We start from the raw sequence: 25,296 nt of genomic DNA, 5'->3' as shown, positions 1-25,296 counted from the left end.
GTACAAATGTTCAATCTTGAAACTTAGATCTTATTTTTATCCGTGGTTGTAGTTTGGTTCATTTTATTGATGTAGCACCAATTCACAACAAACGTGATCTCAAAAATATTTTACAAGACAAAAAGGTCCTGTAATACAGGATCCAGAAAAAATTATGGCTGTGGCCTAGGTTCTGCACAGAAATTCACTAATAAACCACAAGAGGTTTCTTGTGTTCTTATTATACAGCATATTACTGTTAATTAGTTTTTCTATCTATTTTAATACTTTATCTTTGTGGGAACATAAAATCCTCAAAGTGGTATCATTTTGCTGTTGTTACATCTGAATTTCCCCGCCAGGGGAGAATAAAAGATGTTTTTATTTAATGATAAATTCCCGGGCAAATTTGTGTCCTATGATTCAAAAAGCTGTTTTTGCCCTCCATTCAAAAAAATTATATAAAATGTGTTTAGATCTGAAAGACTTCCAGTAACTTTTTCAGATCATTTATGAAAATCTACTTTGTAAATTTTGTGTCAGAGTAAGACTCTAATGTTTTATTTATATGTTTGAGTTTTAGAACAAAGAAGAGCATCAATTAAAACCTACTTTGAATGGAATGTTCTGTAGTTATGCAAAGACACAAAAAAAACAGTTTGCAGCATTATAAAATAAACAAAATTTGATTTTTTTAGCTCAAAACAATTCTGATCTCCATAACGAGTTGACTAAACGTATTAGGAGCCACTGTGGATCCCCTAATGAGCCAAACGGGCAGCAGGAAGACCTCTGGTGTGGTTGGGAACCTTTCTGTGACCTCAGACTAGCAACCCTCTTCTCTGCAGCATCAAATTGAAAGCAAGCAACCCTCATTGCACTGTGGTTGTGCGAACATGACAGCCAGTGTGGTAGAAAGCATCTCGAGGCAGCAGGCGTAATCAGTGGTTATTCTGTCTGGTGAATACTAAGTGTGTCAGCATTGTCACCTTTACTCCAAGGGAGGTTTTCAAAAGTTGTCCCAATATAATAGGTTCTGCACTGAATGAATTGTTCTACCCGGTTGATGTTTCACTGCCAAGAAACCAGCAGCTATTTAGTCACTGCATTCGCACACGGCTTATTTTGTGTTACCAATTTAAGTATCATTATTATTGAATAACTGTTTTTGTTGAACATAACAGAGTCTATTATGTTGTTGAACCTCATTGTCAACATCCTCGTCTGTTCCTTCAAGCAGAGAGGAATTACTGTAATAGAGAGCGCTATAAATTGCCTGGAAGCATCTCCCCCCCCTTGCTCTAAATGGATTAAAACATGTACAAACACCAACCAGAAGCACACAATAGCTTTGAATAGGTCATAGGAAGTGCTGCATTCTGGCTGCAAAAGTGAAAACAGCAAAACAGTGAGTTATTTCACAGTTATAAACTGACTTTGTGATGGCTGCCTTCTTTTTGCTGGAAGCTACAATGCCATTTATGAAACTCTGCACTTAATTATGTCTTAAATTTCAAATGCAGTTATTGCAATTTAAGTACAACACAAAGGACAGCCAAATTTAAAAGTCAATTTTAAGATTTATAGAATATTAATTTCTTAGATTTGTCAGAATAACATTTAGTATTGAAAATTATCAGTTTATTTTACCATTGTGGTGGCTTACATAAGTATTCATAACCCTTGATCCAGACAAAATAGTTAGTAATTTTTTAAAGTGGATTAAAGTTACAAATAATTTTACATGGTTTTCCAAACTGTTTTAGTAAAATATAGGTCATCTATTCCGTAAATGATTACTTAAAGAACATATTTGTTGTGGAGGAGTTTTAAGGTTTGAACACCTTTTAAAAAAAAAGTCTTCGGATTTCATCCTCTGAAAGCGGAAAATGCATAGTACAGCTGCAAAACTGCCAAAAAAAAAAGCAGAGCATTTCTGTCACAAACCAGACAAGCAGTTTCCTAGCTCCCTTGGGCTTTTTATTTTTCTAAAGTGAATACGTCGTTAATCCACACCTATGAGTTTGTAAAACATATACTGTAGTGCTCAGGAGTTGCCTTGTCACCACTGCACATTATATCTGTCTTTAGTATCTCTATACTGTGCTATTCAAAATAATAATGGCGAACAAACTAAGTGAAGCGATCGTCTTGTTGGTTGTGTGATTGCTTTAATTTTAAATATCTCTCCCTTCCATGCTGTTACTTTTGGAGGCCTGTTTATGCTTGTAAATCGTTTTGCAGTTGAACATTTTGTATCAAAGCCTATTCATATGATCGAGACCCAAATCCTATTTCAATTCAGTCTCCAAAAGTTTACTAGATTTCATAGATTTTCATAAAACAAATAAAAAACTATGTATTTTTACAATCTTGCATTTATTTATGCATTATGTTGTATTCAAATGTCACATAAAATCCCAATAAAAACACTGAAGTCTGTTGTTGCAAAGTGACAAAACAGAAATGCTGAAGTGTGAATCCCTTTGCATGGAGCTGTACAGGAGGCATGCTTTATTTACTATTTGCGGCCTTCAGTGTACTTATTACATTCTTAGAGCAATTGTACCATGCACCTCCAACTATGTCTTCCAACTTTGTCTACCCATTTTTCACCCTGAATAATATTACGGAAAGGAGAAAAAAAGAAAAAAAAACTGAAACAATGCACACATATTTGATGCAAACAGGAGAACTATTTTTTCCCTTCTCAAAATCTGTTTTGGGAAAAAAAGAAAACACACAGCCTCCTTTGACTTTGTTTGCCAGAGGTAGACCTACAGGGTGGAAAGCCTCTATTGCAGTATTGTAAACAGACAATAAAACTGAAAGATTCCCTGAAAATAGCTATCGGGAAGGCTGTATATCAGCCAGAAAGAACCTCTGTGTGATGACTTATTCCAGCGGCCACAGGCAGTTTAGAAGCCTATTGTAATATGATAAGAGCCGAGTAAAAGATTGCAGCTGTAGCAAGAACTGAGTTCCACACAAAGGATTCGTCTCTGCTAGGGAGGAGGTTTTCTTTTTTATAATAACAGACACTTTATTAGAGAGGACATTTAAAAATAATTGCCATCTAAAGGCTATTTATTGAACAAACATTTTTGAAAATTGCTTTCTCACTAACAAAAGAAGAAGCAGCAATCATAATACGCCTGCAGGTGAAGTAACCAAGAGCACACATAATTATAGCAATAAATGGTGTGAAAGTGGGGTCAGAGGCTCACCAAGAGGCTCTGTGCTGCAGCTCACAATGAGTGCAGTGGGTGTTTTCAGATGTAAAATACGTTGCCTTGCACTGGCAGTTAGTGCCTCTGTGCCGCTCTCCCATTTCCAGGACGATATTCAGCGCAGCATCTCCCCGGCTCCAGTTCTGGGGCCGACATTATGCAAGACTTGATTACCAAGTGGCCGGTCGCTGCTCAGTGCTGACTGTTACTCTGTGCCCCTGCTCTCCATGGGAACATGGTGGGTTTCACTTGACACTTCGACCACGCAGCAGCTGAGCCTCAGATGAATGCTAGTCTATACCTGCTCCCCCTGGGGGTGGGGGTAAGGCGGGGGAGTCTGGGGCTTCCGAGTCTCTGCTGCAGGGGTTGTGTGAGAGGAGAAAGGTTACATTCAGTTTACATCATAAAGGCTAGACACACACACACACACACACACACGCACACACACACACACACACACTCGCACAGAGGCCTTCAGATACAGAGCCTCCCTCTATCTGACTCCATCTTTGACTTTCTGTTGTTTTTTTGTTGTTTTTTTTTCCCTAACACGCTCAGACACACTGACACTCAGTGATACATCATTCACTTGCTGTTCCCCTCAAAAAGTCACACTTTCGCTCTGTTCAGAGCTGAGTAAAATGACGATCCCCTATTGTGAGTCCCTGCAACGTGTCAGTGTTGTTGCATGTGTCTTGAAATCTATATCTTTGCTTTTGTTTAAAAAAATACAGCAACACAGTTTTATAATATGTAGCACACAATGTGAAATCAGATTAACCAATTTAATTTTATTGCACCTACTAATCAACCTGGCTATTTGTGAAAAAGTAATTAGAACAGCGAACCCCCTTAGTTAGTAAGCAGTATTTCTAACATACATGCAGCTGACTAGTTTTCAGCTGTAGTTTCAAAACAAGGCCTAAGGAACTATTAGAATTACATAATAAAGAATATGTAATTTAATATAAAAATAATACCGAACATGGTATTAAGATGTAGGTTTTTGTTTTGTTTTTTAAGCTGTGTTAGTCCCAAAAACAAGCCTAACAGATTTACACTTAGAAATGGAGTGTTATAGCAAATGTCCCGTTTAATATGCATTAAAAAAAAAAACTATTAGAATTTGCTTTAGGATTCTTTCAATCACAAGAGGGAAAAGAAAGGGCAAGGAGAATATAGAAACAAGAACTTGGTTACCTGAAAACAGCCAGGATGTATTTTGCTAGGCATAATATGACAGCAATATTTTACAGCATGACCTAAATTGCTATTCAAAAAGATTTTTTTTGACAGTTTTATTAAGAATTAATTTGTGATGCATGTGAGTGAGTGCAGGTGTAAAAAAAATAGTTGGTAATGAATTAAACTACACATGAATGTGTAAATGAAGAGCACCCAAAAAAATGTGTGAGCATTTTGGGTATTTTTACATCAGAATGAATTTTATTTTGACTATTCAAATCTGAATTACCCCAATCTATAAATGCCTTACTGCTGGGATGCAGACGGACCTTAAAAGAAGTAACATTTCTGCGTACTTGTTCTGAACATTACAGTTTATTCAATACCCCTTAGATGTGTTAGATGCGTGACTTAAACTATTGTCAGCTTAACACCCAAAAAACAGTTTTAAGTTGCGGCAAACAAAGCGTGACAGTTTTTTTTTTTAACCGTGCTGCTAAAAACAAGAGATTTGAATGTGGACAACTTCTTCAAAATTATCTACAAAACAAATGTGGAACTGATGTTTACATACACTGTATATTTCTGACAATCTTACATTAAATCATACTACACCTTTCTTGTCAAATTCAAATGTTTGCAAACATGAGTATTCCACTGCCCTTAAATAATCTGGTATGCCTGGTTTATGCTTTGGTACATTTTCCAGATATGGTACATTTGGTCCTCTTAACCCAAAACAAAAGCACAATGTTTTATGAAGATTGTCTTTTTCTAGTATGGGAATGCCACTATTCACAGGTAAACACAAAACCTGCACTGATACGGCCTGCGAGGCTCTCGGCAAGGAAGGGGTAATTACTTCCAAAGCAGCATAAAGTTTGCAAATGTAGTCTGAGACGAAGACGTTAATTTCTGAATAAATTTCCCGGGGCCTGATGAAACTATAATGGAAGTGTTTGGCTATAATGATCATAGTTACATTTGGAGGAAAATGGGAAGTTTGCAACCCTCAGAGCATCATCCCAACTGTGAAGTTCAGTGATGGCAGCATCCTGCTGTTGGGATGTTTTATTAAATGAGGGGTTTGTGCTCTTCACAATATAAAAGGCAGGATGAGGAAATGGTAAGACATCTCTAGACATGAGCCGGGAAGTTAAAATTTGGGCACAAATGGGTCTTCCAAAAGACCATGAATCATTATCATACCACAAAATCAGTTGCAAAGTGGTTCAAGGACATGACACCACAAAGCCCTGATGTCAGTTCCACAGCACATTTGTGGGCAGAGCCATCGAGTAGACTGACAGAAATCCAGGCACTAATTCTAACTCACTTTGTAATTGGTGTCTGAGATCTTTCTGCTCTGACCAATCACCTATTAGCGCTAATGCACTTCAGGCTACTTCGACATTTTAGGTTTGGTTTGCCCTTCTTCTTTCTGCTGCTTGTATGCACTACAGCACTGAGTATTCATTGATCTTTCCCTCTTGTGAACTTAAAAGTGGTTTTATTTGCATCATAGTAATATTTGGTTTGAGCTAAATCAAATCTTCCCTGAGAGACCACGGTTTGAATTTCATATTGCATTTTCCCAATGCACCAGGAATTCCTCTGTATATGTATCTCTTTCTCTTGCACACACACACACGCACACTGCTCTTTCCTTCTTCCCTTTCCATTTCCCCCCCTCTAAGTCTCTTTGTCACCTGCTCTCTATTCCCGGCTCATACTCTGGTCATTGCACAACAAAGCGCCAGTCTCTGCATGCTCAGCAAAAGAAAACCTTTAGCTTTTTTTCTTTTGCTCCCAGTTCATTTTGACGAATTGTTCCCTCACTTTCTTCTATGTTCAATGAATAATAAAAGGATCTTTTAAGCTTCTCCCTCTGTTGTGAAGTAAGCTTGCTGTTTCTCATACAATTTTCCTCAGATGCAGTTGTAATGCAGATAATGATATATTCATGGCCCACATATGTATTCATTTCTCATCTGATTTGATTCTTTGCGCAGTGTGGCTTCAGTACACAATGGGCGCCGCTGTTATTTGGGCAACGATACAATGCATCATGATTTCAGTTTGAATACGGTTAGGCTAATAAACTCTAGAAAGAGCTTCTTTTTTACCAGTACAGTACCTGAAATTGCATAAATAAGACTGTTTCCCATTCATATCCAGTCTAACTTCTATGCAAAATAGTAAAGTTTAGTACCGTTCTAAGATATATGTACAAACACAGACAATTATGTTCGCAACCATAGTCTCAATATTTAAAAAGCCTCCAAACAAATTAACCTTTGTTGACCTTTGGCATTATTTAACCCTAAAACCTGCAGAAAAAAACAATATAAAATGTTACTCATATCAGTCTCTAAAATAAATCTAACTGGAGCATCTTGGTCACTAGCATCTTTTAATCAGCATCGGCCAATTTGGGGCAAACGAGTCTCCATAACAACCATTAGACGCCACTTACATGCCATATAGTTTGTAGGTGATGACAGACGAAAGCCCTGTTTGTCCTACGATTCCAAAAAGCTTCCTAAATGCTACTGAAACATGAACTGGCATGTGCTTCTGTGATATTAGACAAATGATCCACAAAGGGTGAATATGTGCTTCATCAGTATGACTATTGTTAAACACGTGTCTCACTTCCAAATGCTCTAAAATCCATGAATGGTTTGAATTACCAGGATATTTAAGTTCGCCAGACACAACATCAAGTATCTTTCATGGCCACATCAGTCCTCACACCTTAAGAAAGTAGAAAACTTTTGGTTTGAATGAAAAAAAGAGAGCATAAGAGAGAATCTATTATTAGTATTATCTAATTATTATCTAACTATTCTTGAGCAAGATTGAATGGATGCATTGTTAAATTCAGAATTATGAATTATGAATCTAACAATATAGTCATAATAATAATATTTCACTTTAATTTTAATGTAACCTTTATGTCTTTTCACTGGTGTGTAAAAGCTTTTGAAGCAGGAGGAAACATGAAGTGATGAATTATCTGTTCAGCGTCCTTCAGAAAGCGTCATGGTTCATGCTTAATAATTACTCCTTGTTTTAAGTGTTATTGTTATCCTAATTACTTACCAGCTTACCAGTGTCATGAAAAAGCACCAGTTGTTAAACACAACAGAAACCAGGGTAAATGTTGGTTAAGATGAAGAGTATATAAAGCAAACCTTGAAAATGCACGCCATATCACAGATTTTCCCCAAACACCTGAACACTGTCTGCTAACCACCACACGTAAGACCTGTACTATGAAGCAAGACCAGTGGTTTATTGAGTTAACTTCAGGTTAGATTCAAGATTTTCAGTGTCATAAAGCTGATTCACTTTTTACCTGGGTCTGTCATCATGGTAACTTATGCAATTTATCACCAAATTACAACTCAATATCATAAAAGCACTGCTTCTCAACCAATAAATGACCCAAGAAAATGAAAACAAAATGGAAAAGGATGACAGTGTATGAGCACTGTTTTTTCTCCTCATGTTGCAGTCATATCTTCCTTTCACCAGCAAATATTTGTACGAGAGCTTGCAGCAGAATTGCAACAGATACACCAAAAACAGATACTGATTTTTCTGAAGTTTGTTTCTGTTCGAATCTGAAGCTAAGAACTTGGTTAATTGCATTTTCTAATTAAAATGTGATCCTCTGAAAATTGATTCCTCAATTTTCAGCCAAAGCTATTTGCTGCATGTCTTTATCTTCTCTCTCTCTCAACATCTTCATGTTGAATAAAGACCATTAGTCCCACAAAAATCTCTACAAATTATTTTCAGTGCAGGGGGGAAATCTGACTTTTATAAAAGCGGTAGCCAGAGGCTTGGCAAAGTTCATATACTGATAAAGGAGAATATTCTGTTTCTGTATCCTGGTACCTGAAGAACATTCTTTCTTGACAACTCTCACTCTACTTGCCATGTGAAAGTAGAGTAGTCTTCTCTCAGTTACAGGAATCATGCTTTGCAATATTATCCAAAATATCCCTGAAAGTATCTTTATTGATTAATTTCTTGATGAGCCCTCTGAAATATTATGAGTTGCATTTAAAAGCAGTATCTGTTAATTCCCTTTGTGTTTTAATTGATAGGTTCAAATGCTGGTAAAAGTGGGTCTTCTGTCAGACTTTTGCTATCCAGGCCCCCACATTAGTACCCTTGTTTCATTGACAAAGTGTTTAGCTGCTGTTGCACCGTTTCCTGTGCTGGCAGGTTGGAAATTGTTTCACAGGCCTCAATGTAAGAAAAGGAATAGGATTTTGTGGAACATCAATTTCTGTCATGTCAGTGAAATAATTTGTGTTGCTTTTCATGCATTCATGTTTTGAATAGTGCCTCTGTATTGGGACTGAGGATGTGGTATTCACAGCATTCATTTCTGATGTTGCAGTGTTACCATTTCATAATTTCACCCGTACTTATAGACCAATTTCCTGCCTGGAGATTAGATTTCAATACTTTATCATTTTCCCCAAGTTGTCACATATTAGCTATTCGTTACATTACCAGTTTTACTGAGTTTCAAGAATCCAGCATCCTGAGGTGAGTGAATGTTCATCAGAGTAGACAGGCTATTTGTGTATCATTGCATAGGAATAATATTGTGAAGTCAGTCTGTGTAAATGATGTGGCATTGGAACATGTTTGGTATACATGATGCGTAAGAGACGGGATGTTTTTCTGACATTAAAAAAAAAGAAAAAAATCCGTAGCAGCCTTACTTATCGAGTGATCACATTATGCATGCTACCAAGTTAAATGTGTTATGCATTATTTGCCTAAGGCGAAATATCCTCCTGCTACATTGAAATGCAGAACAGATCTGCATTACTGCGGTGTGGAATAACATAATTCTTGGCATAGGTTGGCTACAATCTTGAAAAGTCATAAAAAAATTATTTTTTCCTTTCGACAATCTTTATTAATGCCTCCACCTGTTTTACATACATTTCCATGTATTCCTTTTGTTGAAGAAGATTTTAGGTTATAATATTTCTTAAGAAAACTCTCTGGCTCAATCTTCTTCGATCCCAGGTTCTCCCGGTGGACCGCATGTAGCCACACAGAAAACAACAATGAGTGCAGACGTCACAGAATTACAGAGTTTAATCCAATAGAAGACAACACATAAAATTACAACAGAAACTGCAGAACAACAGAGACATACATTCATTTACCTGAGACAAATGTAAAAGAAGAAGGAAGAAAGAAAGGAAAGCAAAGACATCTTTGGAGAATTGCAAGAGCAAATCTGATTTGTTACTCCTGTGTAGAAAGTTTTATAGTAAAGGCGTATCCTTGCCTTTAATTTATTCAAATAAGGCATACCTTTGCTCATCCAACCAGAAGCTGTCTCTGACCCTTTTTAAGACTCCCTGCAAGTCACGATCTAGGACCATTTGTCTCCATTCTCTACACAAAGTGAGAGCAGAGCTTCTCCTGAACTCCTGCTCTTTTATGGCTTTTCACAGATGAGTGTGAAAAACTGGAACTTCTCCTGATTGTTTCCCACACAGACAAATGGCAGTTCAAACAATAGCAGACAATCTGCTCTAACTACATAAAGGTCAATAGGCCAGAATAAGTTACTAATTTTAAAACTATAATTAGGCTGTTTCACTCAAGACATGTTAAGTTTTAAAACTAGCATATTTCAAATTTATTAACACTTTTCAGTAACTGCGAGTTTGGTGTGTTAAGGTGTTAAAGGAGGTGTTCTCAGAAGAGATGAATTTTTAAGAGATTTTCCGAAGGCACAGTCTGCTCTGATAACCTTTGACAGCTTTTTCCGTCATCGTGGAACTACGAATAGGAACAGTCATCTTTGAGACTACTTTGTACGCAGGAACAGATTCCAGAAACAAAATTATTACAAAAAAAATTTTGCTTACACAAGATTTCACTATTTGTCTTGTCAAAAATGTAAGAACTGGCAGTGTTGAAATCAGTGTTCTTCTCTCTCTATTTTTTTAAACAGCATTTTTGATAATATGAATACATTTATCACAGTGCTGTTTGCACAAAAGCCCATCTTTGCTGCTGCTTACAGCAAATTTCTAATTTTTATGCCACCCTTGGGTGTCTTAATAGATGACTCAATTATTTAACATAATTGCTTGGGAAGGGCCCCTATTCCTTAAAGGGATCCATGATTGACCTGAAAATATTGCAATTTTCCCATTAACTAAAAAAGGTTTATATTTGTGATCCATAAATATTCATAATTACTTCTAATATTTTATATCTTTCTGTATATTTTTCACCCACGGAGGTCATAATTTTTTTCATCTGCACAATGCAATGCTAGGTTGATGACATCCATGTGACAATATTTTTGATTTATGAAAAACAAACGGCTTTCAGTATTTTTACTGTATTGTTTTTACATCTAATCTAAGGTTATCAGTTGTGCACTCTACAAATCTGGGTTTTTGTGGAAAGTATTCCTGCAGCTTTTTGCTGCATGTTTGAGTGACCCAGCCAAACATGAGAATGAGGTAAAGAAGGCCTTCACAACTCCAAAGACAAATCATAAAATACTAAAAATGCAACAAATTAGTCGGCAATCACTTTCAGCAGATATTCAAACCTGTTGAATTTAAGACTCCATGACATGCCATTATTATTATTTTATTTTTTTCAAAACTGTGCTTCATTTTCTTATTAAGAGATTAAATTCTCTTCCCCCATCAGAAATACATATGGTGACTGAAAATATTTAAGTGCATAAAAGTTTAACTTGTCTTAATGGTGAATTTTTTTGGCACAATCAAACTGCACATTTAGACAGGTCTGACCAAATAACCAGTTGGATAGGGTGCATTACTTCTTTCTAACTGCACTTCTGCACATTTGCCTCCAGCTGCAGGTTACAGTTTTATTTTTTCTCCTTTTTGTTTTTCTACACTCCTGCCTGGATTATAGAAGCGTTACGAGTCAAATGTAGTGAAATCATTAACGGAGCCCAATTTGAAATAATACTTTAATAGTTGAATAATGACTGTTGGGTAATTTTACTATCATAAATTAATATCAGATCTTTTTGAAAATGTATCTGTAGGTCTTTCCTAACTCTGCAAGCTGCAGTTTAAATTAACATGATTTACTCAAGGTCTATCATATGTCGCTCAAAATATAAATGCACCAGAAATAATCAGACCATGTGGTTTTACATGATTTTTCGCAGAAGGAGGCATTTTTCTCCTACTTCTCTCATTCAGCTGTAGTTATTTGAAAAACCGCCACCAGCGTTGGAGGCTGCCTCATCACTCGTTCATAGGCCACACACTTGTATTATGGTGTTAATTAATGTTAAGAGCCGAACTCAAGTGTGTAAAAATGTATGACAACTGAATATTGACTTGGTAACAAACCGCTGTCTTTTCTACCCATTGCAATAAATGTACACTCTTGTGCTTTAGTCAGAGTTTCCAGTCAAATGTAGTGAACATTTAGACAATATTGGATTTCTTATTGGTGCATTTCTTTGCTCTTCTTTGCCTCACAATTCAATGAATCACATGTGAATGGTGTGAAAAATTCAGTTGTGCAGCGCTACAGCAGTCAGCGATGATCCAAAATGTCAGGGTGAGCAAAGCAGTGAATTCAGATGCAGCCCAAGGTTTGAATGTTAAATCAGCAGTGTGTGAGCAACAAAGGAAGAATATTTCATTGTTTTGTCTCTTGTTTCCCTCGAGTGTCTTGATGCTGAAAGGATGGAAACAATAATAAAAGCAGGAGCGTTCACAGATCTTCTGTTTGCTTTATCATTTACAAAACACAACAAATGCGATGTACAGATTTGAACCTGTTGAATTTAAGACTCCGTGATCAAATCCCTGCAGCACAACTAACAAAACAAAACCATCTCCCTGGTAATAAGCTAGAACATATGCTGTTGTGTAACAGGAACTCAACGTATCCTTTCTACGGTTTGTCACTGTAATCTTCTCAGCATTTTTTAGCTGTTCCTCTCTTAAATCTTTACAACTCCATGCAGAAAAAACTCAGACTGGGATTCGAACCCACGATCTCACTGAAGCAAGGCATCACTCCTACCATTTGCACCACTGTGCAGCCCAAACAAAATCTGTAACTTAAAATTTCCGAAGCATATTTGGAGTTTGATGGAACAAAAATGGCAAAATGTTCAGAGTCTGTAAACTAAAGGTACAGTTCAGTTTAGTTTCATGTGTGTGTAGTTTTGAACCACTACTAAACTAATTCATGAATACTTTCTCAAATGTTTGGTAGTGAAACAAATATAGAAAAAAATGTGACATTGAAGTAACATTCATTGCATTAAAACACCACATTTTTCCTTGCTCAAAAATAATACACAGAATCGCATAATTAACCTGTACTTACTCCTTACAGTTTTATAGTAACAATGCAGTATTTATTTGGGTGTGTAAGAAAAAAGTGATATCTTGTAATTACATCAAAGGACAACAAATTTTCATATGAAGTAGTATATAGAAAACAGACACCTTGAAATTCTTTTAACAATTTTTATTGAGTTTGTTCAGACTTTCTTCCTGTTTAACACTCCTCTTAGTTTGAATAGTGCAGCGTAATTTACAGTGTTCAGGTGTGTCAGTGTGATGTACGCTACCAATGACTAGAAATCATTGTATTGATTTTATATTCAATGATCATTTGGCCAACATTCAAACATTGAACAGATACTTAAAGCAAATCAATGCATGGATGTGCCATAAGTTTGTTCATTTGAATAGAAGCCAAGTTTAGGTGCTTATTTTTGTCAGGACACAGCTAGAAACTACTGATCAGACTTGAAATCTGAGTGTAGTGATGGATCCAGACCTGAATCTTCGCAGTCTGTGTCGTATCACCAGAAGAATACTTCTTGGCTTAAAGGACGAATTTCCCAGTAGTATGTAGAGAAACTTATTTGTGCCTTTACCTGCAGTGTCTTAACAGGTTTGCTTGAAAAGTCAGAGAGCTGCAGTTGTTCCACAATGGTGTAAAACGAGGAAAATAGAGTACATCATAAAGTCCTTAAACCAGCTTCCTGCAGCTCAGAGAACAGACTTTTAAAAAAACTGTCATTAGTTTAAATCATTGAATGCCTTAGAACCATAAAAGATTTGTTGTCCTGTCTACCTCTCAGACCACTCAGCTCTGAAATAAACTTCCAGAAAACTACCAAAATGGTAAAACACTCAGCTCCTTTAAACAAAGAATAAAAAAACCTATTTGTTTAAGGTTTGATTAATAATAACTGGAACATCATTAGCTGTAGGCTGTATTCTAGCGTTTGAACATTTTTCTTTATTTTTCCACTGCAACGTAATGCTTCTTGCTTATTGTTATGTTTTCATCATGTAAAACACACTGGACTGCCATACAAATAAGCTCATCTTGTCTGGGAGCTAAATGCAATGCCTAATATGTTCCCCCAAATGTTTAGATAATTATGTGCCAAATTTATCAGAATGTAGGTCATGCTATCTGTTTCACTTCCCAAGGTGAGTGAATGTTTGTAGTGTTTGCATTGTGGTACAGACAATTAGATAACTGTAGTTTTTTAAGTGGTATTGTTGTGGATGTGTGGTATACCTGGCATGTGAGACCTGCAAGGTGTAGATTTTTCAACATCCAAAAAGATTTAGTAGATGATGAAATTATTCGTGCTAGAGTATGAAATGAGTAAGAAAAGGATGCTGGTTGGTTATTTACCCGAGACATTAAAATACAGAACAAATGAATGTCACTGTGGCATTTAAATTAAATTACATCTAGGCCTAAAAAGCTGCTACACCAACAGTCTAAAAGTGACAGAGGCCTTTCTATTGCAAGATGTTTGTATTATAGACTTTTAAAACATAATTTTCTACTTACTTCAACAGATAAAACCAAACGGTGATAGCAAACTGAATTGTTTCACGAGAAAGAGTGGAGCATTTCAGCATCCTGAATTCTTACCCCTTGAAGCCTCAGGACAAATCTAATGTATTCCTTTACTAATTTAATGCAAGAGAAAATGGAACATAACAGCTAGGTGTCAGTAATTAAACTGATTATCAGCAAATAACAGGTTTGATCATCTATGTATTGGGAGCTTTTGGGCTGGAACCAGAACAAACCGTCTTGAAACCATTTTGCTTCAAAGCTGGGAATTTGTGAGCACAACAAAAATATTCAGTGAGATTTTGCTGTGGGTTTATATAATAAAGGATAAAGGATGAAAGTGAAAATCAACACGGTGGGTTTTGAACATTTTTAACTCCATTTCAAATGTTTAAAGTGATTTCTAAATGCGTTAAATCGGTACGCAAGCTGAAAGGTACCATCTCCTCTGCATGCCTGCTTGCTCTACATAATGATTATATAATGAGCAAAACCAGTTGATCAAAACTAACCAACACTCCTTCCCTAATGAGCTTCCAACTCATAGTTTCCTAGATTCATTGTCAAAATGATATTATCAGATCATTAAGCTGGAAAGACTTGGGATTCTTTCTCAGGTTTGGATTTCCATGATGGCAACATGTTTAATTTATTCCTCTGAGCCACAGAAGTTTAGAACGATGGATATTCAGATTTGGCTGACTGTGGCTCTTTATCCCTTGTCGTTGGCATTTGTCTGCATTGTATGCATCGCTGCCGCTCTTCGTTTCCAGGAACCATGCTGGGGCTAGTAGGCTGAGCTAAACAAGCAAATGGAGTCTATTTTTGCCAGCACCATGTGCAGTCGGCAATATGCAACACACTTCTGCAAAGGATGTCTTTTCGAATGAGAGGATGCCAAAGAGTGAGAAATCAATGTGCACTGAAGGTATGAATTTTAATAAGAAAAAACTGCGAATAAAGTTGTGCATCATTAAGCCTTCCTTTACTTCAACTCTGAATAAAGAATTGTAGCTTTTTTTGTTCCCAACTGCGAAACTGCAATTAGTATTAGCTCAGTAAAAAAACACGGTAAAACGGCCAGCAAGTTGGATTTCATTTTTGCACCAAAGTGGTTCTTTGCAATTCTGCTGGTTTTTGGTGCAGCTGCGGTGCTTTGTGCTGCCTGTTGTCTCCTTCTCTTCCACCGTCTGAGCCAGGTTTATTTTAGGTGTTGTCGCTTTGAGATTAATGAAATCAACCAAACATCACAACTGCAGGCCATGCCTTTCAGAGGATGCTAGCATTATGAGTAATTAATCTGAAAGTGCTATGATTAATCCTGTTACTTTACCCCCTGGGGCGAGACTGGATGTCTGCAGAAAAAATCCCCTCACCAATCCTCCTGAGAAAAAACATGCACATTTAGCTTTCTTAAGTCCTTAAAACGCCGTGCACGTCCTTTCATATCATGTCATTTGCAAGTTTACGGGATACCTCCTGGCTTCTTCTTTTACTACGATATTCAGAGCTCTCCTCATAATATATATATTGTAACATACAAGGAAAAGAGAGTGACTTAGTGAATCCAAGTGAAAAAGATTTAGTTGTAATGTAAAAAATGTATGAAAAAAAAAAAAATATATATATATATATATATATCCGGACAGTGCTGCAGAAAATGGAAAATCTAGGGGAGTTATGACTCCTTCCAAAAACATTTTCCCCATCAAATATATATCTTTGTTTTTGCTTTTTTTGTAACACTTGAATGTGTCAGACCAAAAAAAAAAAAAATACAAAATGCAGCAATCAAATGTTGATTTCACGTATTAATTGAATCAACTGGCCCAATGTAAAAATAAAAATACATTAATTGCCCCTTATTAAACTTTTATTTTATAGCTGAGATCATTCTCATTAGCCACACCCAGGCTAATAAAAATTAATATTGAATCAATATTCTGTTAAATGTAGTAGATCAGAAAATATGATATAGGCTGACTCATCTGCAGAAACAGTTCAGTCCAATTTGGTTTATTCGTATAGCACCAATTCGCAACAAACGTTCTTGCCAGGCACTTTACAAAAATATCATTTCAATTTAATCACGTACATTCCAATTAATCCTAGTTATCAAACAGGACAGCACACTCAATTAATTCTTCAAAGTAGTTTAAAAAGTCTACCCAGCACTTCACTTCTCTTCACAGCTAAAAAGCCTCAATACCAAGCATGCATGTAGCGACAGTGGAGAGGAAAAGCTTCTCTTTAACAGGAAGAAACCTCCAGCAAACCCTGGTTCCGTACAAATGGCCATCTGCCAATTTATAATTGAATTTTGCTCTTTAATTTGAAAATTCCATAGGATAATTAGGATCTGGAAATGATGTCAGAAAACAGTGATATTAGCTAGTTATTGTGATCCTAGCTACTATTAGCAATATAAACTGATACTAATGTATTTTTTTCCCCGTTTATTTTAAGAGACAAGAGTCATTTAGCTAATAGCTATTGCACAATACACTCTATAACACTGGATTAAAGCTGCACAAAACTTTAAAAGTGCTATTAAAAAGTTTCTGTCAGTCACCTCCACTTTATTCTATATTCATGGCAGCCATGTTGAATAAAGAAAACTTGTGGTGCCTCAGTAAACACCGATTTTCCCAGCCGTGATCCGGACTTTATCGGGTGTTCTTGTTGAATCTCCAACTCTGAACGTGGAAAATCCACCTTTAAGAACAAAGAGGGTGCATTAAAACTCAAGTGCTTTTGGGTTTTGCTGCAGCACAGTGATCTGAAGCACACCAGCCACTCAACCTCTGGATGAATCATAAATAAAGCAAAAGGTAAAGATTTTGGAGAGACCGAGTCGTAGTCCAGGCTTAACTCAGACTTTGATGCTGGGTTGAAAAACCCTCAAATGTGACTCGATTAGAATAATTCTGCAAAGAAGAGCCAGGTTGGTTAAGATAAAATTTCCTCTTATTAAATTAAATCATCATCAGCAATTTGTATTTTCTTAGGCTATCTTTTTTGTCAAAATTTGTTCGATTTTTCTCCAAAAATTTAAATGTGATTATTTCCTTTAAATCTGGGCAACTTTGCCAGAATTTCATTTTAAATAAATGAATCAAATATGTACTCAAATACTGCATATCCGTACATCTTGCATCTGTCGGAAGTTCTACGTGGGATGCTCAGCCTATCGAATAACCAAGGACAGCACAAGGACAGCTAGTGAGTCTCAGGCTTCTCCATCTCCCCAGACTTTCTTCATGTTGAGCAACCCTCGAGCCTATAAATTGATTAAGGACAGCTTTTCACTGCTGACAGCTCCCACCAAGATATCATCACTGCCTAGAAAGATGATCGCATGCTGGACAGCCTGACAGTCCAAGTCGCACATTATAAATCACCCCACTCTGTCCTGTTGTACTCAGACCTCACTATAATTGGAAATTACATGCTGTTTTTATACTTGTGTGTTTTCATAGTGTGAAATCCCACACATTAGTGGATTTTTTTTTCATAGCTATTAATGTAGTTCATCCACTAAGTAAAAAATAGCAGTTGGAAAGAAAGTAAAAGGACAAGATCCAAAACACATGTATACAACTAAACATTTTAACAACATGATGTGAAATTAAAATCTCACAAAACCAAAATGAAAACATGATGGCCTTTAACTCAACTCTCAAGCTAAACACATACACATATTTTCAAAGTAAAATTAACATGAAGCATCTCGGGATTCCTTTTTATTCTCCCTGACCAAGTATTCCAGAAAATGACATTGCACCAGGTTACAGCATCCGCCACAAATGAAATAATATAACCTTTTACTGGAGCAGAACAGACGCTTTCATAAAAATTCTGAAAAATATAACCTTTAATTTGAGTATATTTATTGTGGTATAAAAAAAAATGTGTTAAGTTCTACACCTAATGGTATTCCTGCTGTAGATAGATGGACAGCGTATCTTCAGATTTCCTCAGATTCAACAAAGTTGAAGCATTCACACCGAGGGATCTTTGCACGCTCTCTTTATGTTCTCTTCTCCTCAATTCCCTAATGAGGCAAATTTAGGAGTTTTCATGGAAGAAATTTGACTTTATGTCCAGTTTTGACAACATAAATATTCTCGGATAGTTTTAATTCTTAAAACCCCGGTGACCTATTATGAGTTTACAGTCATTTAAGATCTGTTGGCATTTAAGACATCATGGTGTTTTCTACTCTTGAAGTGCTCAGGTTCTTGAGAAATGAAAGAGGCCCACATCATCACAAATCCACTACCGTACACCAAAACCTTATTGACTGTTTGTGACTGAAAACTTAAATCTCAAATTCCACTAGATTACAACAAACATCGTATTAAAAAAAAAAAAAAAAAAGGTTTTGTCCCAGGAAACACTCAGTTATTCTACAAATGCCACTTTGAAGACTTTGTGTCCTCTGGTTGCCACTCTTTGTTGTCGTTGGGAAAGTAATAATTTACAAAAACAACTTATGAACCTTTGCTGACATTTTTATTTTGTGTTGTCAATTTTTTTTTTCACTGTTTTGTGTTTTTGTTTTAGCATGCGCCAGATCAATTCAATTACTCTTTTCCTTTCCTCTTTCAAATTGTGTCTTTATTCCGTAACTTTTGTTGCGATGATCAGAAAATGCTCGTAACGATGCATATGTAAACGTAGTTCTATAAAATTATTAAAGTACCTTACACTCATATGTAAAGTAATTGGAGTTTCCTCGTCTGGGATCATTCCACTGTTTATATCTCTGTAAATTTCCTCATCTAAATTATATAAAATTCATATGTACTGACATGTGACACCGTGATATCACAGCCTCCACTGTTGCTTTGATATTTACGGGTTGCTGTGTTTGTTGGCTTGTCCAGATGTAAATTATAAACAAGTTTAAGCCTCTTTTTTTTTCCCGCAGTTGAATCTTGAGAGTAGATGGAGGAAATCGCATTACTTGAGGTTTTGATGGTCGAATGGTGGTTTGATGGATCTGCTAAAGTCTTTCTGACACTGTAAATGATCCAACTCTTCTGGTTATTTTTTTTTCACCAAAATATCATGGGGTATAGCTTTTCACGGCTGGTTTACAGTGAAATAATGCTTTCACTGACAGATTATGGCCCCAGTGAGGCTTTCTGAAACTTTCAGAAGTAGAGATACGTCTGTGATCATTGCCATCATTTTCTTCCTCAGGTGAAAGGTTGTGAATGTCTTGGGAGAGCTGATAGCTATCACAAGATGCTTCTTGTGTGACAACTTGGAAATGAGAAACCGTTATGCTAGCCACAATTTTGATTAAATCAGCTTATTTTGAAGGGTTTGTGCTTCAGCTATTGACAGATTCCACTTGGTTGCTCTGCCTTTTTATACCTTCATAAGTTCAATAATTTATTGCCTTTTGCAATTCTACTTTAATACGTGCAACCTAATTTATGAGATAACTTTCGAGGGTGTCTTTGTGCATGTGGATTTCTTGGGTTGTTACCAATTATTGGAGCCATAAAACAACCTATAATTTACTTGCAACAGACTATTTGTAGATTATAGAAAATTGCTTTAAATCAGTAGTTGTCAAAGCAGGCATAAATGTCCCAAATGATGCATGATTGCTACAAAAAAATGACCAAAATGACAAAGATGCAAAATAGCAAAAGGGTAAATGACCTTTTCATAATGTTTCCTTTTATTGCGCACTGCAAAACCTGAGCAGACCTGTTATACGGAGAGTGAAATGTGCATCGCTGCAGGTATTGCCGATGAGGTGCCTGTATGTTTTGTCACCAAATAGACATTTGCCATAAACTAATCTTCATGTTATAGCCAGGCAGTGTCTGTTTGGGAGAGCTGACACGCATTACGATTTACTGAGAAGTACAAAGAGAAGGAAACGCATAAAGGATTTAAATCTCCTACTGACTCAGATGGGAAAACGAAAGCAGATCCACAGCCTCTATCAGTTTATTTATGTCCACAATACCCGCGGATGAATGTCTGAACGCCATTCAGCCACTTGTGATTTCACAGCGTCGTGCGCGTATCTCTCCTCAGTTCCTTTAGTTCAATCAGCCTCGCTCCACCACACGCAGCACTCCCTCCCTCTCTTGAGTAATGGCCTGTGTCGGCTTCTTGTCACCGTGAGAGGTGGTGCTGCATGGCTCGCCTCTGTCCTCCTGTTTCCATGCGTGTCCTTTCAACCGACCAGGCAATCCCGGCTGATATCTCTATCGACCGTGATTCACTTGATACAGCTGCAGCCTCCCTCTCCCGATGCCTTCCTTCCCTTGTGTTTTTCCTCTCCTTCCTTCGCTCCTGTCCCTACCTTCTTCTCATGACGCCTCCATCGTGCCAGAACGCCACATTTTTTTCCTGTGAGCAGCCCAGACATGGCCGGAGAGCCCCTGACCCCACGCATCAGTCGTGGCGGTGAATGAGTTCAGCATGGTTAAGCAGCATGAGAGCTTCTGAGCAAACAAGAGAGGTGACTGGTGTACAGATGTAGGAGGAGGGATTGTGAGCAAATAGATTGGGAGCATGGCGATGCTCTCCTGCGAAGAGACAGGTCTTCGATTGAATTTTGATGCAGCTCCTCTTGATTTGTTCTACACAGATTACACCGCCCAGCCTCTAAACTTCCTGCGTCCTGCTTTGTTTTCGGCATGCGTTCGCGTTCCCCTCTCCTCTCTACCTGTTGTAGCGTTGGGGTCTTTATGCTGCTTGTATCCCCCTGTGTTGCCTGTGTAACAGCTCTGACAGCTCACCTAAATCAAGCTCCTCCTCTGCAGTATGATTCCTACGTGTTACTGCCAGGACCTGCAAGCCAGCGCGCTGCGAATTCTCTAGCATGTATTTATTCACACAACCCATTTACTTGCCTCACTATTTCCCGGAGTGTTTGCCTGTTCTCTCTTTCGCCGTCTCTTCCTGAGTTTGCCCTCCCTTCCTCCCTCCCTCCCTTCCTCTCTGCCGCTATCCCTCACCTACCCACCCTCACCCTCCTCACTCATTTGCTCACAGACTCTTCCTCAGACGCACACACACGCACACACAAACACACAAACATACACAGAGGCACATGCTGTGCCTCGCTGGATCAGAGCACCCTGACTACAATTTGCCTTCAGAAGAGCTCCTTTAGCTCGCCTCCAGTCCAAGGCGAGGATCTCGTCCTCACCGGGAATCTGGGCTGTCCTGGAATCTCAGTCAATCCTGGGATTTATCACAGTCTTTAATTTTAATTAGCATAAACCTTTCTGCAGCAAGTCGAGCATCACCTGCCCTCCTCCGGAGACCAGACGCCGCCACTTAAATGTCCTCCATCAGAAGCTAGCGGATCTGGACAAGGTAACCGGAGAGGATAAAGGGAAGAAACGAAGGAGGGGGGGAAAAGGAGCAGCAGCAGCGGCAGCGAGGGGAATGCAGCAGTAGTTGTTGCTGCATGAGTCTGAGCAGGTGGAGCGTGAGAGATGGAGCCTACGTCCGTCTGAAGCAGAGGCTGCTGTAGCTGCATTCTGATGGATCTCTGAGCACGCCAGAGGTTGCGGTTCGCCAGATCTGCGGCGCCACTGAGAGGACTGGGGGGAAGCGGAGCTGCTGACAAATTATTTATTTATTTCCTGGATTTTCTTCTTTACCGCGCTGCTGCAGATACTGCTCCCTGGCTTTCTAACCCCCCCTCCTTTTCTTCCTCCTCCTCCTCCCTGTCTCTATTCTTTTTTCTTTTTTTTTTTTTCATTCCCCGGTTAAAGGGAACAAAAGCTCTGGCTCCAGCGTCATCCCCCGTAGCTGCACCCCTCGTATTTTTATCCGCTCGAGATTTATTTATTTATTTATTTCCTTAATGAAATGATTCATTTTCCCACGGAAACGTGTTTCATCTTTTACTGCGGTGGAGGGGCTCTCTTCTTCTTAGTGGGCAGGCTCAGCTGCCCTCAAGCTCTACCTGTGGGCGATGGAGGCTCTTATCAGAATTCTTATCACATGAGTCTCTGCCCTGCCAGCTTTCATGCCTAAATATAATGACTGGACAACATGGCTGTTGGATTGAACCCCAAGCTTTGTTTGGATCTGCATCTTCCCTGCATGCTGGAGCCCAGTTTTGGAAGAATGTTCTCGAGGAAGCTTTACAGATAGATTTTGAAATTTTGTGGGGGGTTTTCCTGTTTTAGTAATCACCTTTGCGCGTGGCTGTGGGTTTGGATTGCTTCTTTTCAATTCTTCTTTTTTTTTTTTTTTTTTTTTTTCATTTTGGTGCAAATCTAAAGGATAATTTTCTACCAGAGTCCAGGCCAAAACTAAGTGACTGATCCAGCAAGGGATCGTGAAAAGAAATGGATCCAGCCTCTCAGTGAGATGCCCTGCTGTCTTCAGGCTGAACGATCAGAGGCCAGAGCCCGGCCCCGTTGTCTCTCCTGGGCCTTCGTGGAATTAGCACACATGGGTAGACTTTTTGCGGCCACCCCCGTGCTCGGACACAGGAGCAGCTGGTCCCAGTTCAGTCTCAGCATGGGTCTGAGTTATTGTTCGAGGCAAATACTCTGGTTCACCTTGATTACTTTGCTCCCAATCCAGACCGGTACGGCACGAGTTTCTTCGAGTTTGAGCACCACCCACCATGTCCACCACTTCCACAACAAACATGGTACCGTCCCCATCGCGATCAACAGGATGCCTTTTCTTACGAGAGCAGGGCATGGTAAGACATTTCCCCTCCAGCTTCTTGTTTCTTGTGTCCTTTGGTTCTGACAGTGCAGATTGGTAGAAATGATAAGCATTAGTTATCGCATGTATACTGGTGGTAACATTGGTGGCTTTCTTGTGACGTACATTGAATGGATGAGTGTTTCACCAACTGTGTATGTGCTGCAGCCTCTGTGCACCATGAAATGTCTTATGTCTTTATTAGAATCAGTGGCGTTTGCTGTTTCACATGCTTACAGCATCAGAGTACAAACACACACCAGCAGTGGGATGAATCATCAATGCGAGGCTTTTTACTCCTTTTTCAGTGACATATCTGATTGTCTGAGCAGCATAAAGTACTGATCTATTAATTAGGATGTTTTGTGGCAGTGGTGTTCAGAATATTTCATTTAGTTTACATTTGGATCTCAGTCCGAATACTTTGAAACTTAATTTAATTTAACTTATTAATTTATTTCTGTAATTCACATTCAAGTGAAACTTATTTACATTAACGTCACACGAAGTGGTATGTTTTAACACTTTAGTTTATCATAAAACTATAATATTACATTAGAGCAATAAAAGACGCGTTATTGAAAGAGTCATTTACACCATTACACCAAACTCTAAAGGGTATTTCTTAAGAATCTTCCCACATCTAAGAACATTAGTGGAAAGTTAGGTGGAAGAAAAAAGTGTGGTAGAAAAGCAGGGTATCAACTGCCTTGAGAGGATTTTGAAGCAAAAGTCGTTCAAGAGTTTGGGTAGAATTACAAGCTTTAATAGCTTTATGGCCCTCCATGCACAGGTCAGATGGACAGGACAGGACAGCTGTTGCATGTCAATCCAGAACCATCAGATTCTGGACTGACAGAACCAGGGTTCAGAAAAATCTGGCCTTGACTAAGGAAAAAAGGAACCGTATCTTTGCTCAGTGGTCCAAACTCCTCCTTTCAGGTGAAAGTAAATTTTGCATTTCCCTTTGGAATAAAAGTCCCAGAGTACTGAGGAAGTTGCCTGAGGTCCAAAGTGAAGTTTCCACAGTCAGTGATGATTTGGACTCTCATGTCTTCTGATGGTGTTAACTTATTTTACCAACTCCAAAGCCAGTGCAGCATCTGCAAGAAACTTTTAAGTGACTTAATTTTCCAGATATTCCAAAATGACCAGTACCTTGTTCAAGTACCTAGTATGTCTGTGGTGGACTGACCTGCACATCCACTTGACCTAAGCTCAAAGAGAAGCTATTCTGTCAAGAGGTAATGAGAGAAGAAGAGTGAACAATGCAGACGACTGCTGTTAAATCAACTTCGACTTCTTTAAGCTCTCAGCAGAGTGACAGGCTGATTGCCTCCATGCAATACTGCAATGATGGAGTAATTCAGGCAAAAAGTGGCCACATTAAGTACTGAGTGCATATACCATGCAGTGGTTGGACAAATCTTCCAACAGCCTTACATTTCTTTAATAGAAAAGCTTTTTAAATTAGAGCTTATGGGTTATTCTAATTTTCTGATCCAAATTAATTTTAGGTTTCCGTTATGTGTAAGCCATGAGCATAAAAATCTGAGCAATAAATGTTTTTAATATATCACTGTGCATACTAAATCTGTGTTTCCCTTTTTGAACTGAATTGTTGAAATGCATTAACAGAGAGATACTTGTGGTGTCACTGCTTTTATAGGCTTAATATCCTGGTGTTGGAACATTTAATAAAACCTGAAATAATGCTCAATATTTGAGCCTTTTCTTTCACCAAACTTCATTTTGTATTTAATTCTTAAAGATTCATGCTACGATTGGTTGGGGAATGTGAAGTATCAACCTATCCCCGAGAATCTACATCAAATTTGTTACGCTACTCAAAATGGCTCGATCAAAGCACTGACACAAGTCGTTTCTCTCTTTCATATCTCAGTTTGAAAAATCATCCTAAGACTCACTTTTATGTTCTATAAAAAGAGACCCAATGGATTTGTGATGTATTTTTTTTCCACCGCAGCAGTTTTGTCAGTTTCAAAAAGGGCCCAAAAAAGAATGTGATGAATTACATCTACGCAGTTACAGCCGTATCATTCTGGGCCAGACTTTTACAGGCACAGCAAAGCCTCTGATTAAACAAGACCATAAACTACTCTTCAAAGAACTCACTGATATATTTTCAATTACCTGTATTGCAGATTTTCTGCTGTGAATTATTATGAAGTATGTGCTTCAGAGCAAGAAATTCAATTTCCTTTGACATAAACGATACAGACAGCGCTTATGATTTACAAGTCATGTACACAAAGCTCTATTGCTCTGT

The 25,296-nt window shown here is 38.0% G+C and overlaps 1 protein-coding gene across 3 annotated transcripts in view; it reads left to right on the top strand.

Annotated features, from left to right (window-relative positions):
• The window catches only part of LOC103141225 (neurexin-2-like), a 78,937-nt gene that overhangs the window by 17,442 nt on the left and 36,199 nt on the right, over positions 1-25,296 (top strand). The window contains exon 1 of one of the 3 annotated variants that reach the window (XM_007556772.2): positions 19,997-23,001. The exons of 1 other annotated variant lie outside the window; for it this stretch is intronic. In XM_007556772.2, coding sequence (XP_007556834.1) covers positions 22,659-23,001 — 343 coding nt within the window. In that variant the 5' untranslated portion in view covers positions 19,997-22,658. Of the gene's footprint in view, positions 1-19,996; positions 23,002-25,296 lie in introns of those variants that run through there. One more of the 3 variants, XM_016673962.1, reaches the window with a different exon arrangement.

This window comes from Poecilia formosa, unplaced genomic scaffold (genome assembly GCF_000485575.1).
Source record: "Poecilia formosa unplaced genomic scaffold, Poecilia_formosa-5.1.2 Scaffold3, whole genome shotgun sequence".
Taxonomy (NCBI): domain Eukaryota; kingdom Metazoa; phylum Chordata; class Actinopteri; order Cyprinodontiformes; family Poeciliidae; genus Poecilia; species Poecilia formosa.
Note: the sequence above shows the minus strand (reverse complement) of the source record. Positions and strands in the feature narration are given on the sequence as shown.